Source organism: Rosa rugosa, chromosome 3 (genome assembly GCF_958449725.1).
Source record: "Rosa rugosa chromosome 3, drRosRugo1.1, whole genome shotgun sequence".
In the NCBI taxonomy this organism is placed as follows: domain Eukaryota; kingdom Viridiplantae; phylum Streptophyta; class Magnoliopsida; order Rosales; family Rosaceae; genus Rosa; species Rosa rugosa.
Genome location: NC_084822.1, coordinates 55,426,944 through 55,442,561, shown reverse-complemented (window position 1 = coordinate 55,442,561; position 15,618 = coordinate 55,426,944). Strand labels below are relative to the sequence as shown.

Sequence of the window (15,618 nt, the reverse complement as noted above, 5' to 3'; positions counted from 1 at the left end):
ACGACCATGGGAGTGCATCTTTGACTTTATCAAAATACCTATTGACACGGTATACAAGTTCTGAATCTAGACAAAACCGTGTTCTCCCAAGGTCCTTCCTCTCAAACTTGGATTTCAGGTGTTCAGCGGTTTCCCTTAACTCTCAAGGGTTCCAATTATGTTTATCAACATAAACCGCGACAATTGCAAATCCGGAACTTGTCATGGAAACGCGTGGGCATAGTTCATCATATCCCTTCCCAATCAAGTAGTCACTTTAGTGAGCATTTCAACCTCGTTGCAAATGCGCTCCGTGGTCTAAAGCCACTTGACTTGGGTAAATGAAGTCCACAAGAACCTTCATTATATTCCGTATCTAGATCCTCATAAAGATACGTAGTGACCACATTCGTAAGCTGCATGTTCAGTTATTTGGAAGCTACCAAACTGACAAGGTAGTGGAGTGCAATGACATCCATTACGAGAGAATATGTCTTCTCGTAGTCGATTCCAGGGCGTTGTGAGAAACCTTGCGCCATAAGGTGAGATTGCCATCTCTTTTCCTCATCACGCTATCTAACGAAGACCTGTTAATGTCAATAGGTTTGATATTAGGAGGTGTTGGCATCTCAGGCCCGAAATCCTTCCTCTTCGTTAGTGAATCCAATTCAACCTGGATCGCATCTTTCCATTTAGGCCAAGTTTCTCTACGTTGGCATTCTTCAACGGAGTAAGGTTCAATGTCATTGGTCTCAATAATTCCACGTCCTCGATCATGTACACTAGTGTAGTTCGTAGAGATCTCTATATTATCAGGAATTGGTTCTAACATTGAGGCGTCCCCCAATGATGTCTCTTGGACATAACCACAATCCAAAATATTCTCATGAGACGGATTTTGAGTATCAATGATCAATGGATCAAGTTGTGCCAAACTCGCTCTCTTCTTAGGGCGAGAATCCATCGAACCTATGGGTCTCCTACGCTCTCTAGCGGAACCCATGGCCTATGACGCCATTATGCCACCTTGTGGCGTCACCATACCACCATCCATGGTGGTGGTGCCGTACCCATCTTCTCTGGGTGACACCATGTCCTCTTATGGGGACATCAATCCTTGCAGGCATGTTTGCAGCAGGTATATGTGATCTCGTCACTTTTAGGGGATCAAGATGAGACATAGTGGGGACAGACCACGACAATTCCTGTCTTTCCTGTTGAACATTGACGTTCTAATCTCCCCCTAACGACGGGAAGACTGTCTCATCAAAGTGACAATTCGCAAATCCAGCGAAATAGAGATCGCCTGTCAAGGGTTCTACGTAGCGGACTTATATATATATGCATTCGTTGCAATGACTCATGTTGATGCGCTGTGGCGGCGCAATTGGCACATGAACCGCACACTCAAATATGCATAAATACGAGATATTAGACTTGAACCCAGTCACTAGCTGTAACGCAAATAAAAGTTGAGTGGCTGCTATGAGTCGTAGACGAATTAGCATAGCTGCATGCGATATTGCATAACCCAAGCGGAAATATTGGTGCGCATTACCAATGTCCGGGCTACCATCGTAGTCGTTTAATGGTGGCTTTTCCGCGAGACCAATTGGGTGTGTACATGGGAATATGATACTTGATATCAATATCCAATGATATGCAATAGTCATCGAAAATTGTCGATGTAAACTCTCTAGCATTATCAAGTCAAATTGACTGAATGAGATGATCTGGGTAGTGAGCCCGTAGCCATATGTTATGTGCTAGGAGTGCAGTATAAGCAGCATTACGAGTGGATAATGGCACAACACGTGACCAGCGTGTTTGCGTATCAACCAACACCATAAAACATCTATATGGTCCGCAAGTTGGTTGATCAAATCCATAGAATTCCCTTAGATTCTTTGTGAGAATGGAATTATTTCCTCAATCTCCTTTGCATAGGATGGTCTCAATCCTAAATAACAGGCTTTACAGAACGAAACATGGGCTTTATAATCAACCAATAAAGGTTTTGGTGAAGCCATAGTGTCACAATAGACTTGAGAAGTAGATAGAAGAGTTTATGGCGTCAATGCCATGTATTTGCCGCAGGGGGTGGGCGGCACTGGCCATGTATGGCCTATCTTTGCACAATCATGGCGCTATGAGGCGCATGTGCAGCTCCTCGAACCAATTCTTGGTTCTTACTTTTCTTCGTTCTGAAAATGGATGTTCGTGTAAAGTCTTTAATACACGGATCATCATGTCAAAGCCTATATGTGTCAAAATCCCATAAGTCGTCTCTCATGACATAGATGGATTCAATAACTCAAATAGTGGTTGCATACAACCCACTAGAGCGACACATAAGTTTCTCTAATACTCGTTTATGTCCGTAGTCATTAGAGGTGATGCAAAGGAACTCTGTCCATTCTCATAATGTGTTTCCACATGAAAATCATTGGCTCTTATATAATAAAGTTCGAATTAAGGTATGTCCAAGACATTAAGTAAAAGAATTGACACTTTATTAATAGCCAATGATTACATCAAAGTTTCCAAAGTCTAATCCAAAATAAAATCAAAGTAAGACACATTGTAGTCACTCTATCCGTTTGGTAACTCCAATCAAATATGACCAGGAAAGTAGAGAGAGATGTTGGTGGAGCGAGGCTCTCTTAAGTACCAAGAATCTCAATGACTTTCCTAGACATCACATTTTATTGGGTCTGCCACATAAGAAAGAGTTAATACAATTGTCATTTATTGACTAAGGCAAATTGCCATTACAAAAGTTCTTGGAAAAATAAAAAGGACTAATCTAATCAAAGTCTGTTGCATCCATGTGCACTTCATCTTCAGCTTTGAAGTCCTCTATGGTGAGATTGACATCTCCACCATCTTCTTCTTCTTCTGCAAGGTACACTTCTTGCTCTCTCATGTCTCTATATGCCCTGTAGCTTACAGCTAGTTCCTCACTTGCCTTGCATTGCTTGAACCAATGCTCAATTGATCCACATCGATGACACTCATCATTGCGGTTGCCTCCCTTTAATTGAGGTGCACGTTGTGCACGTTGCGGGCGTTCCCTAGGAGGGTTGGTGCCACCACCACGACCCATTGAGCCATCATTACGACTAGGGATACCACGACCCCCTCTCCCACGTGTGGCATTACCACCACGTGTATCCGCACCAAACTTGCGGTTTCCTTCCTGGTTAGGGCGGTTATATGGGCCCATACGTCCCTCTTGTCCCCCATTCTTAGGGTACCGCTCCTTGCGCCCTCCTTTGGGTTCATTATAATTTGCCTCATGAACGCTCTTAGTTCAAATGGGCCTTGAATTATAATTCCTCACGAGTATGTTATCATGTTTCTCAGCTACAGATATAATATTGATAAGCTGATGAAACCTCGTGATCTGTCCAGCATTGACTTCAGTACGGTATTGCTTTGATACCATAATGGCTGAAACGGGGAAGGTGGAGAGAGTCTTCTCAATTAGCTCTTGCTCTGTGACAGGTTGCCCACAAAATCTCAACATGGATTGTAAGCGAAGAGCCTCTGAATTATATTCAGCAACAGACTTGAAGTCAGCAAAGCGCAGATTGTTCCATTGAACCTTCAAGTCAGGGAGGAGGGAATCTTGGACATTGCCAAAACGCTCTTCTAGCGCTACCCATAGCTCTCTTGCATCCTTGATCGACATATACTCCAATCTGAGTGCTTTGTCCATATGACGTCGCATCAAGATGACTGCTTGAGCATGTTTTGCAAGTGTTGGGATGAACACAAGATCCGGGTTAGGTGCCTGGATTATGGGCAATATTCCCTTTGAAGTGAGATGGTTCTCAACATCGGTTACCCAGCTATGGTACTCCGAGCTTGTTGAGTCAAGCATGGGAAAGTCGAGTCTAGGTTCATTCGACATCCTGAAAATAAGAAGAGAAGATATATTAGTTTCGGAGCTAAACTTCCACGAAAACTAAAATAATAAGATTTCCGAGCTATGCTACCAAGAAATCAATTTCCAAGAATCTCTTTTGGATTAGACCAAACCATGATGTTTTAATATGGTCACAATTTGATGCTTACGGACGCTCTTAGTCCAAGCATTGTGAACGCTCTTAGTTCACACGAACACTCTTAGTTCGTTTAATTATGAACACTCTTAGTTCATACGAACACTCTTAGTTCGTTAAGCGTGAATCCCCACAATTCCGCTTTGTTAAATACTCAAAACCATTTGGCAGCATATATTCTAATATTTGCAGAAAATAAAAGGAATTTAAATACAAGAAAGCAGCAACCTTAATTATAAAAACTTACGTGATTGTTCTTGGCTTAAGGACACGCGCGTGTTTTTTTTTTTTTTTCTTGGGCTTTCCTCCCCTTTTTTTTTTCTTTCTGGCCGGCCGGGTCCCCTCCTTTCCTTTTCCCCTTTTTTTTCTTTTCGGGTCGGGTCCCTTCTTTTTCTGTTTTTTTTTTTCGGTCTTCCTCCCTCCCCCTTTTTTTTTTCGCGACTTTTCTTCCTCTGGTTCTTCTCCCTGCAGTTCGCCGTTGTGCAGATCGGAGGAGGGCTGGGCTGTTGCAGATCACGGCCTGGGCTGCTGGGCAGGGCAGAGGGCTGCTGGGCTATGCGGAGGAGGGCTGCTGCAGTGGGCTTGCTGCTGCAGTTTCGCCGGTGGTATGGGTGCAGGGAAGCAGGCGGTGTGCTGATCGGAGGAGGGCTGGGGCAGCAGTGGTGCGCGGGTTGCAGGATGCGCGGGTTGCAGAATTGTCGTGCTGATAACATGTTGTAGGATGCAGGGAGGCTGCGCAGGAGGCTGGGCTGCTGGTGTAGTTCGACGTGGGCACGGGGGCGCTGCTGTTAGTCTGCCTCTCCTCCTTTTTTTTTTTGCTTTTTTTTTTTTTTTTTTTTTGGGTTGGCGGCAGTGAAGAAGTTCTAGGGTTTTTTCTTCTGAAGTTAGGGTTAGAACTCGTGCTGATAACGTGTTGTAGGAGAATAGAATTGTTTATTATTGATAATAGGAGCCCTTTATATAGGGAGTTTACAGAGTACACAAAAGGTAACAGAATCGAAATACAATTAGTATACCTAGGGTACTTTCCTATTACAACTCTAACCCTAGTTTGTAGAGGCACACATTATGTCGATATCCTTCAACAAAAGGCGATTTTATTAATTGTAGCTGAGCCCTCTTAAACATTTGGGTCTAAATGTTTTTCTTCTTGAGCTTCAATGTTCATTATTCAAATAGGTTTTACACATGAAGTGCTGCTGAACATGTGCGTAAACTAGTTGAATATTCAGTATTACTATTGGGATTTGGCTGGGAAGGCAGGAGGAAGCGTCCCTTGAAGAAATGATGAGATCAAGGTGAGTGCTCGCTGTGGTTGGTAGCTGGGAACCATATGGCCAGCTCCCCTTACCGTAGCAAATGTTAACCCCCTGTAGCCAATCACATATCCTCCAACCTCTCCATTAGCGTTCCATGGCCGCCATGGCTTCTCAATCGGTAGCTTGAGCCTGTTTATGGAGTATCTAGAGGACGTGCCTGGCACACTTGCATCGGTGTCTCCACTGCAGGGAGCATTCAACATAATTCCGAATCCCAGGGGCTAAATCAGTATCAGTAACATATATCATGTATATATTCTAGTCAATATGTCCAAGTCTAGTCTGGTTCTGACCTGTATATCCATAAACTCATCCCACTTGCTATAAGCTGCTTTATTCTGGGTAGAATGGTTGTTGGGCCGTCTGTCCATCCTATACCACTGGAAACAAAAACAATGCAGACATTTGGTACTTTGGCGAATCGTATTTAGCATGTGTGTGTGTGTGGTGATTGGTGAACCTTATATATGTTATTATGTTCCCAGGTGCGTACCTGCAAGCTGTCCAGTTTGTGGGTTTAACATGAAGAGCTGCTTTCACCTCGGCGAGGTTTAGATAGTCCTCCACATATTTATCAGAGCATGGATCAAAACTATTAACCTGATCAGAATGTAAGATGCATCAGATTAAGTTGCCATATTCGGCTTAATTACAAGATCAGTTGGTCTGTCATTACTGGTAAGCTAGCTTTGGTTAATCAGAGGCTTACAGAAGGAGCTTCTGAGACATATTTGGATCCAGATGATATGTTGCACTGTGGAGCGTAGATGTCGTAAATATCAATGTCTCCAAGCTCGTCGGCTGATTTGTTCATATAGATAATACACGTCTGCGATATATTACCCGAGGCAAAGTCACAATATTTTTGTATTCCGGCATGAGTTTCGTCCGAGTTCAAATCATGTGTCCACAAATAATCATAACCACCTAGTGTGCCATCCTTGTCATCGATCCAAGGATTCCCAATCTGGATATTGATAACAATTAAGCTCAAACCTAATTAGTCTTAATTGTAGACCTTAGGTCCCTAGTGTCATAGTGTGTGCGTAATGGGGGAAGACTCCAGAACTCACCGCAATGCCTTTGAGATTGATTTTTGTTTGCTTTGTGGCGTTGTTCTTTGAGAGAATGGTGTGAGCAAGTTGAGGTGCGTAATGACCAGCGTAGCTCTCTCCAATTATGAAGAAATCTCTACTCTTGTATTGAGGAAATCTCTCTAGCCAGTTTACAAGAAATGTGTACGAGTCTTTCGCCGTTCTCTTGTCACCAACGTTTTCGTAGTCCGATTTGTTGTTTGAATAAGAGAACCCAACCCCTGCCGGAGACTCCAAGAACAGTACATTCGCCACTGTGTAGTATCATTAATTTTTGCTGCTTAATGTTCTGGATAAAGAATAATCTTGTAAAGACTTAAGAATTTAGAGTTGCAATACCATTGTTCCAAGCATGATCGTTCCGGAATAATGTCTTTCCATCACTGTTAACTCTGAAAGCTCCCAATTCTTCCATGGCTCCATACCCAAAAGATGAACATCCTGGTCCTGTACCTCAACATCAGTATATGGATCGATCATTAATTATCTTATACACTCGAAGCAAATACAAATGAATCTATCCTGCTCTTACATCATTATCGTTTAGGGGTATACTACCATTTACGAAGCATGCAAGAAGTAATTAGTAATAATATGTCTAATTACCTCCATTTAACCATAACACTAGAGGTTTAGTTGAAGAATTTTGAGGTGACTCTACAAAGTAGTAGAACAGTGCTCTCCCAGCTATAGGATCCACTGTAACATAGCCTGCATATTGATTAAATTTTTCTCCGGGACTAAGATTAGGTTGTCCTGGCAAAGCATCAATCTTATCAGCTTCCTTCAACCCATCTTGGGGTCCAACATAAACTGGAGAAGAAAATTCGTGATCCTCGACATCCGAAACAACGAAGGATTGCGAATGAGGAGGACGATTAGTTCTAAATCTGCGAGATTTGATCAACCTGTTGAGGTTGTCAATTTGGTTGGCGTTGCATGGTAAAAGAAAGGTCAATTGGTAGCTACACAGGAGGAGCAAACATGTAAACTCTGATAGCTTCATGATCTTCTTGCCATGGCACTGAAAGTGCTTTCAGTATTTATTGACCTAATTAGGTGAGTACTACAACCTTGATTGAGACGAGAATACATAATACATCAATGCGTGCATTTAGACGATCTTTGGATTCATAGACTTGCCAAATATAAAAGGATTCTTCACAACGGTTGGTACAATTTTGTTCTTTTTTATGGAATATACAGCTATATCAGTAACGGTTGGTTCAATTTTGTTCTATTTTTATGGAATACATAAGTTCATTTGAATTACTCGATCTGGGTTGAAACTGCTATTCAAGCCAAATTTGGGTTGAATGGTATGTCAACTTTGAATTATTATTATTATTTTTTTCTAGTTTAATAAGGTTTACTAATGGTTCCTACTTTTCTAATTTGATCAGGTCTCGTAGCCTTCGTTTGATGTTTTGACCTAATTTGGTTACTGTTCATGACGTCTAGCTATAAAATACATGCGGTAGGTATTCGCAGATGGAGATCAGAATAAGATTAAGGATCGAGGTGCAGGGATAAACAAAGTACGAGAAGTGCCAGGAGGAGAAGGGATAGGCACTCTTACTAGCTACTCTTATATATGCTGAAACCGAAAATGAGAGGAGAGGCTGTGTCATAACAGAATAAAGAGCAGACACTACTATCCTAGCCCTCTGCTCTGCTGCAAAAGTGTAGATGATCGATGATGCACACGGTACGTACGTAATGTATTTCTTAATATGATGATGACTTGAATTTTGAAAATTACAATACTGAATTATAAATTATCAGAGTTTTAGTTGCTGAATGTTAAGTAATACTTGATACAGTAGTCCATATCTTGATGACATGGAATGGAACTCTGAATCAAAGATTGTTTTTATGCACCAATGAAAGTGATTACTATCGAATAAGATATTTAAAATATGAATGTGATTAGATTACTTAATAGTTATGAAGAAGGAGGAAGCTTTCCCTGAAGGAAAGATGAGATCAAGGTGAGTGCTCGCTTTGGTTGATAGCTAGGAACCATGTGACCAGCTCCTCTTATAGTAGCAAATGTCAACCCCCCTTTGTACCCAGTAACATATCCTCCAACCTGCACCTTACATCATCAGCATCATTAATTAGGAAAACCCAGAAACCCCTAGTTTTTGTTTTGAACTTTTGATACTTAGTCAACCAAGGATGTCATATATACGCTTTACCTCTTTATCTGAATACCACGGCCTCCATGCAGCCTCAATGGGTAAGCTTAGGTTGTGTAATGAATATCGAGATGATGTCACTGGTACTCTTCCATCATTGTCTCCACTGCAGAATGAAATTTAACATAAAATATCTAAGCCATATATGAATGCATTTTTATTATATATAACATCCGACAGAAAATACTGCTAGATCAAAAAATCTCATTCACTTGAAGGATAGTTCATCACACCTATATATCCATACTGTTATCCCACTTTCTAAGAGATGCTTTATTGTGGGTAGGATTGTTGGTGGGCTGTCTGTCCATCCAACACCACTATCAGAAAAAGAAAAAGCGAAGTAAAGTGAATATTATAAGAAAGTGAGGTGAGAAGAAATTGATTAAAATGTCTATTTATGTATTACCTGCAAGCTGACCAATTTGTCGGTTTTACATGAAGAGCAGCTTGGACCTCCTTAAGATTTAGGTAGGCATCTACATAATAGTCTGAGCATGGATCAAATCCATTAACCTACGTTCATGATGACATTCAATCATTTATACACAAAAGTTACAGGTTTGTTTACCAGAATTATACATGTTTTAGAGAGACTTACTGCAGAACCAACTGAGATGTATATGGTATCTGATGAGGATGACAGATTGCAAAGTGGAGCGTAGATGTTGTAAATATCAACGTCTCCAAGCTCATGGCTTGCTTGAATTTGATATTTTGTGCACTTGCTCGAGAAATTATCAGATCCAAAGTCACAATATCTGTGTATGCCTTCATAGGTTTCATCAGAGTTCAAAGCATGTGTCCACAAATATTCATAAATACCCATTTCACCATGATTATCATCGATCCAAGCATTTCCAATCTGCACATTGTTTCCAAAATAAGTAGCATATATATGTGTGTGTGTGCGCGCGCGCGCATATATTGCGTATGAAATAGTACTAGTACATCATTTATAAGCTCACCGCAATTCCTTTAAGATTGATTTTTGTTTGGTTTGTGACTTTGTTCTTTGTCACTATGGTGTAAGCAAGTTGAGGTACATAGTGACCGGCATAGCTTTCTCCGGCAATGAAGAAATCCCTGGTTTTGTATTGGGGAAATCTCTCTAGCCAATTCACAAGAAAAGTGTATGAGTCTAGAGCTGTTCTCTTGTCACCCACATTTTCGTAGTCGGACTTTGTGTTTGAGTATGAGAACCCCACTCCTGCCGGGGACTCCAAAAACAGTATATTTGCCACTGCATCCACAAATGCAAACAACAATTTTCCATGCATCATTATTAGTCTAAAGTACTACTCTATTATATTCATGCTAATCAAGTATTATCTACCGTTGTTCCATGCGTAGTCATTAGGAAACAGTGTCTTTCCATCATTAATGACTCTAAACGGTCCTAATTCTTCCATGGCTCCATATCCAAAAGATGAGCATCCTGGTCCTGTACAAATAATAAAAGTGGAAGTACTCTATGAGACAAATTAAAGTTAATTGGAACGTATTGAACTGAGAATAGGATCAAAATCCAGCTACTAAATAAATAAAGCGAATTCCACGGGAGCCAAATTCTAGGATGCTGCAGATGAAATAGAATTGCCCACTCACTAGAAAGTGGGTAATGATCATACACATTAACACATATAATGGCTGAAAACGAATGAACACTTATTTTCAACCCTGTGTTATAACTTTTATCTGGATATAACGTCTTTATCAGTGGTGGACCTTCAACTCTTTTTGAATCCTAGCTAATTTTACAGAACATCCCATGATTCAGCTAAAGAATTACGAGCACCCAATATAGACACCTGGGCTGCCCACATAATTGGCACTTGGCAGGGTTGTACTAGGACTAATTTTGTAGTAAACACTAAATTCGATCGGCCATTATCTGTTCTCTCCTAATCATTTTAATAAATGCATGTTAATTAAAAACAAGACAAGTAGAATACCTCATCGCATTCATCATAAACTTTGTTTTCTGGGCCCTTATCGTTCACGACAGCTAGCTAACCAACAGAGGTACAAATCGAATATCTTGATTATCTTCTAGGAAAGGTCTACTACTTAATACACATCTGGCTGTTTTCCAATGTTCTATTTTCCATGGTGTCATTGTAGAACAAAGAAAATGACTACTGCAACAAATTACTGAAATTGATGATGCTATGATTTATTTATTAATTTTCCTACATTTCCTTCTCAGATAATTTACATTTACACACATACATGTTCATGGCCTATTACATGCATCCTGTTCGTTTATGTGAGCACTTCTCGATCTATTGGATAGGTCTACATGCACGATAGAAGATTAATTACCACTGGTCTTAGCATTGTCGAATTTATAGAAGATATATATGGCTCTGGATGGATGCAATTAAAGAATGACCGTTGATATTGATTTGTATATATAAGATTTACCTCCATTTAACCAAAGCACTAGAGGTTTGGTTGAAGAATTGTGGGGTGACTCTACAAAGTAGTAGAATAATTCTCTCCCAGCTTTCCGGTCCACTGAAATATAGCCTGCATATTGATTAAAACCCACTCCTCCAGGTTGTCCCGGCAAAGCATCAATCTCATCAGCTTCCATCAAACCAGCTTGGGATCCAACATAAACAGGAGAAAAGTGGTCATCTGCTAAGATGTCGTTGTCCCAAGATAATTGAGCATGAGGAGAATTTCCAGATTTGCGAGACTTGATCAGCTTGTTGAGGTTGTCGATTTGGTTGGCGTTGCATGATCTTAGAAAGGCTAATCGGCAGATAGAGATGAGTAGAAAACATGTATACACTGAAAGCTTCATCTCTTGTTGTTTCAGAGCATGTGTGAAACGCTAGCTTTGTAATTGCTAGTATTTATAGACCTGAAGTACTCAAGTATTAATACAGTGAAAACTGAAAGAGTAAAAGGCTTTAGCTTTACTTTAAGTTGTGCACTTGAGCTCGTGCATAGAGGGTTTGCGCTCTAGAAGGCTAAAAGCAAAAACCTTGCCATCTACCTATGGGCTGGCCGTGCTTGCCTTTGGATAACAATTGTAAGAATGGGAGTGTGTGTTCATCTTAGAAAAAGGGAAATTTTATAATTGTGTTTATAAAGGTTAATTTAATTCTCTTCAGTCATTGTCAATAAATTTCAATCTAGCATGCATGGCATATAATGAAATATTCATTCCATCACCATAGGATATATGTGTGTGTGGGCCCTTCTAGTGAGGGATTTTTTTTTAACTATTTTAAGGGATCTTTTATTAGACCCACTTTTCAATCACATATTCACATCTCAACCGTTCAGTTTTTAGGTGTATATGAGTAGATCATCTCTGCAAATTTTCAGCAAAATTGATAATCGTTAAGACATTCATAACTGCGATTTACAGTTATAAACATGAATGGTTCAAGTTAGACAGATTCGATTCGTCTATTGATTTAGTCTAGCTCAATACCTTAATGATCATCTACTTAGCTGAAAATTTGCATAAGTGATCTATACATTAAGACAAAAAAAAACTGAACGGTCGAGAGGCTCAAATGTGATAAAAAAAGTGGGTCCCACAAAAAATATCTTAAAATGACCAAAAAATGGATCCCTTAATAGAAGGGTCCTCTATATATATGTGTGTGTGTGTGTATTAGGTCATTCATGAAAAATATGTATCATATGAAAAATTTGAACCAATCAAGAAAAGAAAAATCACAAAATATAATCACTTTGACCAATTATTTAGTTTTTTTTTTTAATTTATTTATTTTTATCACATCACAAGACAACAACTTAAAATTACAACTAGTCTTTTCTAACCTGTCACTTATGAATGAGAGGTTGATGCCACTAAACCAAATGGTATTGCGCACAAATTATTCATTGATCGATAGATATTTTACAACACTACTAGAATTTTGTTCATAGACATCGGTTCTGGACCGATGTTAAACTAATTTTCGACCGATGTCTTAGTGGGTGTAGAGAAAAGTATAGACATCAGTATAAGCGCGTTTTCAACCGATGTCCCAGACAACAACCAACATCGATTCTAAAAAACAAATCGATGTATAATCGTTATAATCATCATATTTTTGTATGTTAGGTATGTCTAATTCTTCATATTTTCACATTTTATGCTTAATAAAGTATATGTCGAACAATACCTACGTGAACATTTGCATCGATTTCTATTCCAGAAGCGATGTCCAGTACACTTGTAGACATCAGTTCCCATGAGTATTGTTTGTTCGTGGCCATTTTTACATGTAGGTTGCCACATTATTTTCTTAGGAACGATGTCTGTATCTTTATTCTACATCGTTTTTTTATTCAGAAATGATGTTCACCTTTTGACCACACATCAGTTTGCTCCATGGTAGGTGATTTGTATGTTCATAATAGATTACGGTTTGGTGATTAGAAATCGATGTGCAGTAGTTTTGATTACATCGGTTTTGAGTTACAATTCGATATATTGATAATCATAGCACATCGATTTCATTTTTGATATTGATTTCTAATCTCTCAACTGACTTCGTTTTCCTTGGCATTACTGTTTTATTATACTTTAATATACTTCACTTTATTTTGACAAGCATGATGTGAAAAGTTTGCATTTAGCTATTGCTGGGAAAAAAATTGCATTTCTCATCATCCAAAATAAGGGGCTTTCCCATTAATTTTCTTTCCAAATTTCATGATTCAACATAATTCACAAAATAAACCCCTAAACTTACAAAAGCTAGCTTGGAAACATATGAGCAACAATGTACAAAAGCTCCACACCAAGCTTTGCTTCAAAGCCAAAACTAGCTAGCCTTACTCAAAAAACATCTTGGCAGTCACATTTCTACATCAAACTCTGTATATAATCAGCCACTTCAATGCGCACCTCGTCAATTTGATCAGGGGATGTGACACCATTGATAGGGTCAGAAAACTCTGCTACAAGTTCATCTGCAACCTGGAATACAGTTTAGTCACTTTCCTGTTATATGGAAGATGCTACAGTTTAGCAAAACCCTCATTAACCAAGTGGGAATGCAATGGTGTGGTGCATATACCAGCTCTGCCTGGACCACTGTGACAATAACCAAAGGAGAAACAGACAAAAACATTACAAATTTCCCTTCTAGATATCTATTCCAACTTTACATGATAACACAGAAGCAATGCAAATTTTCTCTTAAAAAGATAAGAACAAAGGTTTTTGAGATTTGTTCAAGACAAGCTAGAGAAACAATTGGAGAAGTGAAGCAGGTTGAAAGATTCAGAATAAAGCAAATCCAAGGTAGGGAGGTTCAAAATGAATAACATTAACATATATATGGTACAATGGTAGTACAGCAACGCATTTCAAATCCTCCATGACAGGACCTACATTGATTCAAGAAAATGGATGCTTTACATTAATGTGATTCCGACTACATTGATTTCATCATCCGCCACCTACTTATGACCAGATAGATGAGTAGGTTTTCTTTTGAACATATAATTGATGGAAGTTGAGCTAGTTAGGAAAGGAACCAAAGTAAAGAATGAATACTGCCTCAGCTTGATCAACAAATGGGCATCAAAATTAGGAACTGGATGATAGGAATCAGTTTACCTAACTAACTACATGAATTGAATGTATGAGACTCTTGATTACCTATAGTTTTTTGTTGTAATCCTTCAAAACATTCCATATAGCTTTAGCAAAACTCTGCATAATCTGATGGTTTCTCTCTCCATCTGCAGTGTCAACATTACACGGTTTTGAACCACTACTTAATTCCACCTTGTAGATTCTTTGTGCCGCTATAACAAAACAAGCAAGTATTAGACATTGCCAAAAGATAATTAGGAAATAAGGCTATGCAGTAAAAAGAAGAAAACAATAAGGTAAACCAATATATGAAAATAAAATTTTCTTTAACTTAAAAGAACATATTCATGCCCTGGAATTCATGTAAAGATTTCAACAGAAGCTTGGGAAATGCGTGCACGTATATACACATACCAAGGAGTTAAATAACCAAGTCAATAAGGAAATATCAACCCTGAAGAAATCATTTTAGGTCATCATCAGGAGCCATATGTATCCTTCAGAGTTACATTAATGCAGTCAAAATAATTTAATAAGGATCCAGAGTTTACTTGCAGGGAAAAAAAAAGGGAGTGAAATAACCTTACGTCAATCATTTAAAGAAGCATAATGGAACAAAAAAAGTCTAAAGCTGCCAGTTAAATTATGACACAGAGATGTAATTACATGATATAAATAAGTGAACAACTCAAAAACAAGACATACCACGCAAGACTCAGAACCGGTTAATTTCATTCTTTTGCGCTGCTCAGTTCTAGACAAAGACTGGATTTGCCTTTTGTTCGGAATATTTGAAGGGTCTTCAGCATTATTAAACCTGCACATATAGTATAAAAACTCTTAACAACTCATGTGAAAAATAAATTGAAGGACAACATTAAGGTGTTGTAAAGTTGTACTTGATTTCCATATAAGGTGAGGCCTGTCTTAGCAGGTGAGATGTATCACGATAATCTTCTTCTCCTGATTTTACTGTTAAAATCTGTAATAGTAACGAATCAATCACATGAATAATTTCAAAGAAACTTGATACACAATAAAATGCAAACTGATTTTCAATAGTACTCATCAGAGGTTTCTGAAAAAATTTAACGAGTTAAACAATTTGGAAGGGAAAAAAAAAATTACCAGTGACATCTCCTTCTTGCCTTCCAAATAGTCTCTCAAGTACTTGGTCAACTGTCCAAAGATCATTGCATCAGTAACAATAGTCCTAAGCAATTGTAACAGATATTATAGGGACTCGAAAGACCATGTCTAGCCCTATTTCAGATTTTCAGTATCAATTGGTATATTAATCATTTAAGCATATATGGCTACAACTAAAAGCACACAATGAGTTAGGTACACATGTCATCCATATCTAATCTGAATGTGTGT

At 38.8% G+C, this 15,618-nt stretch overlaps 2 protein-coding genes and 1 long non-coding RNA gene across 8 annotated transcripts; all 3 read right to left on the bottom strand.

The window, feature by feature from the left end:
• Nucleotides 1–5,279: 5,279 nt before the first annotated feature.
• LOC133736726 (serine carboxypeptidase 1-like) lies at nt 5,280–8,063 on the bottom strand. Its single transcript, XM_062164323.1, has 7 exons — nt 7,066–8,063; nt 6,799–6,906; nt 6,439–6,713; nt 6,075–6,332; nt 5,859–5,965; nt 5,659–5,745; nt 5,280–5,548 (listed from the first exon to the last, which is right to left on the bottom strand). The coding sequence occupies exons 1-7, from the start codon at nt 7,463–7,465 to the stop codon at nt 5,284–5,286; spliced, it is 1,500 nt and encodes a 499-aa protein (XP_062020307.1). The 5' UTR covers nt 7,466–8,063; the 3' UTR covers nt 5,280–5,283.
• Nucleotides 8,064–8,238: 175 nt separating this feature from the next.
• On the bottom strand, nt 8,239–11,699 carry LOC133736724 (serine carboxypeptidase 1-like). 6 transcript variants are annotated; one of them, XM_062164319.1, is made up of 8 exons: nt 11,088–11,699; nt 9,997–10,104; nt 9,629–9,903; nt 9,262–9,525; nt 9,070–9,176; nt 8,894–8,980; nt 8,661–8,766; nt 8,241–8,557 (listed from the first exon to the last, which is right to left on the bottom strand). In XM_062164319.1, the coding sequence occupies exons 1-8, from the start codon at nt 11,470–11,472 to the stop codon at nt 8,405–8,407; spliced, it is 1,485 nt and encodes a 494-aa protein (XP_062020303.1). In that variant the 5' UTR covers nt 11,473–11,699; the 3' UTR covers nt 8,241–8,404. The 6 variants fall into 6 exon arrangements, 4 of the variants coding, with proteins under 4 accessions (XP_062020305.1, XP_062020303.1, XP_062020306.1 ...); XM_062164320.1 differs by having other exon boundaries at nt 8,244–8,551; XR_009859680.1 differs by having other exon boundaries at nt 8,519–8,551; nt 8,894–8,963.
• An 884-nt stretch (nt 11,700–12,583) lies between these two features.
• LOC133736728 (uncharacterized) lies at nt 12,584–15,224 on the bottom strand. Its single transcript, XR_009859689.1, has 3 exons — nt 15,138–15,224; nt 14,944–15,055; nt 12,584–14,450 (listed from the first exon to the last, which is right to left on the bottom strand). It is a non-coding gene; the product is annotated as an uncharacterized LOC133736728 (long non-coding RNA).
• Between the last annotated feature and the right edge of the window lie 394 nt (nt 15,225–15,618).

What these genes read in the sequence shown, in the direction of transcription:
- LOC133736724 (XM_062164319.1), bottom strand. Translation starts at nt 11,472, where the DNA reads ATGAAGCTTTCAGTGTATACATGTTTTCTACTCATCTCTATCTGCCGA. An exon ending in AGTGCTTTGGTTAAATGGAG is followed by an intron (nt 10,105 to 11,087) that starts GTAAATCTTATA and finishes TTATTTGTACAG; the next exon opens with GACCAGGATGCTCATCTTTT. An exon ending in ACAAATTGGTCAGCTTGCAG is followed by an intron (nt 8,981 to 9,069) that starts GTAATACATAAA and finishes TTTTTCTGATAG; the next exon opens with TGGTGTTGGATGGACAGACA.
- LOC133736726 (XM_062164323.1), bottom strand. Translation starts at nt 7,465, where the DNA reads ATGAAGCTATCAGAGTTTACATGTTTGCTCCTCCTGTGTAGCTACCAA. An exon ending in AGTGTTATGGTTAAATGGAG is followed by an intron (nt 6,907 to 7,065) that starts GTAATTAGACAT and finishes GTTGAGGTACAG; the next exon opens with GACCAGGATGTTCATCTTTT. An exon ending in ACAAACTGGACAGCTTGCAG is followed by an intron (nt 5,746 to 5,858) that starts GTACGCACCTGG and finishes TTTTGTTTCCAG; the next exon opens with TGGTATAGGATGGACAGACG.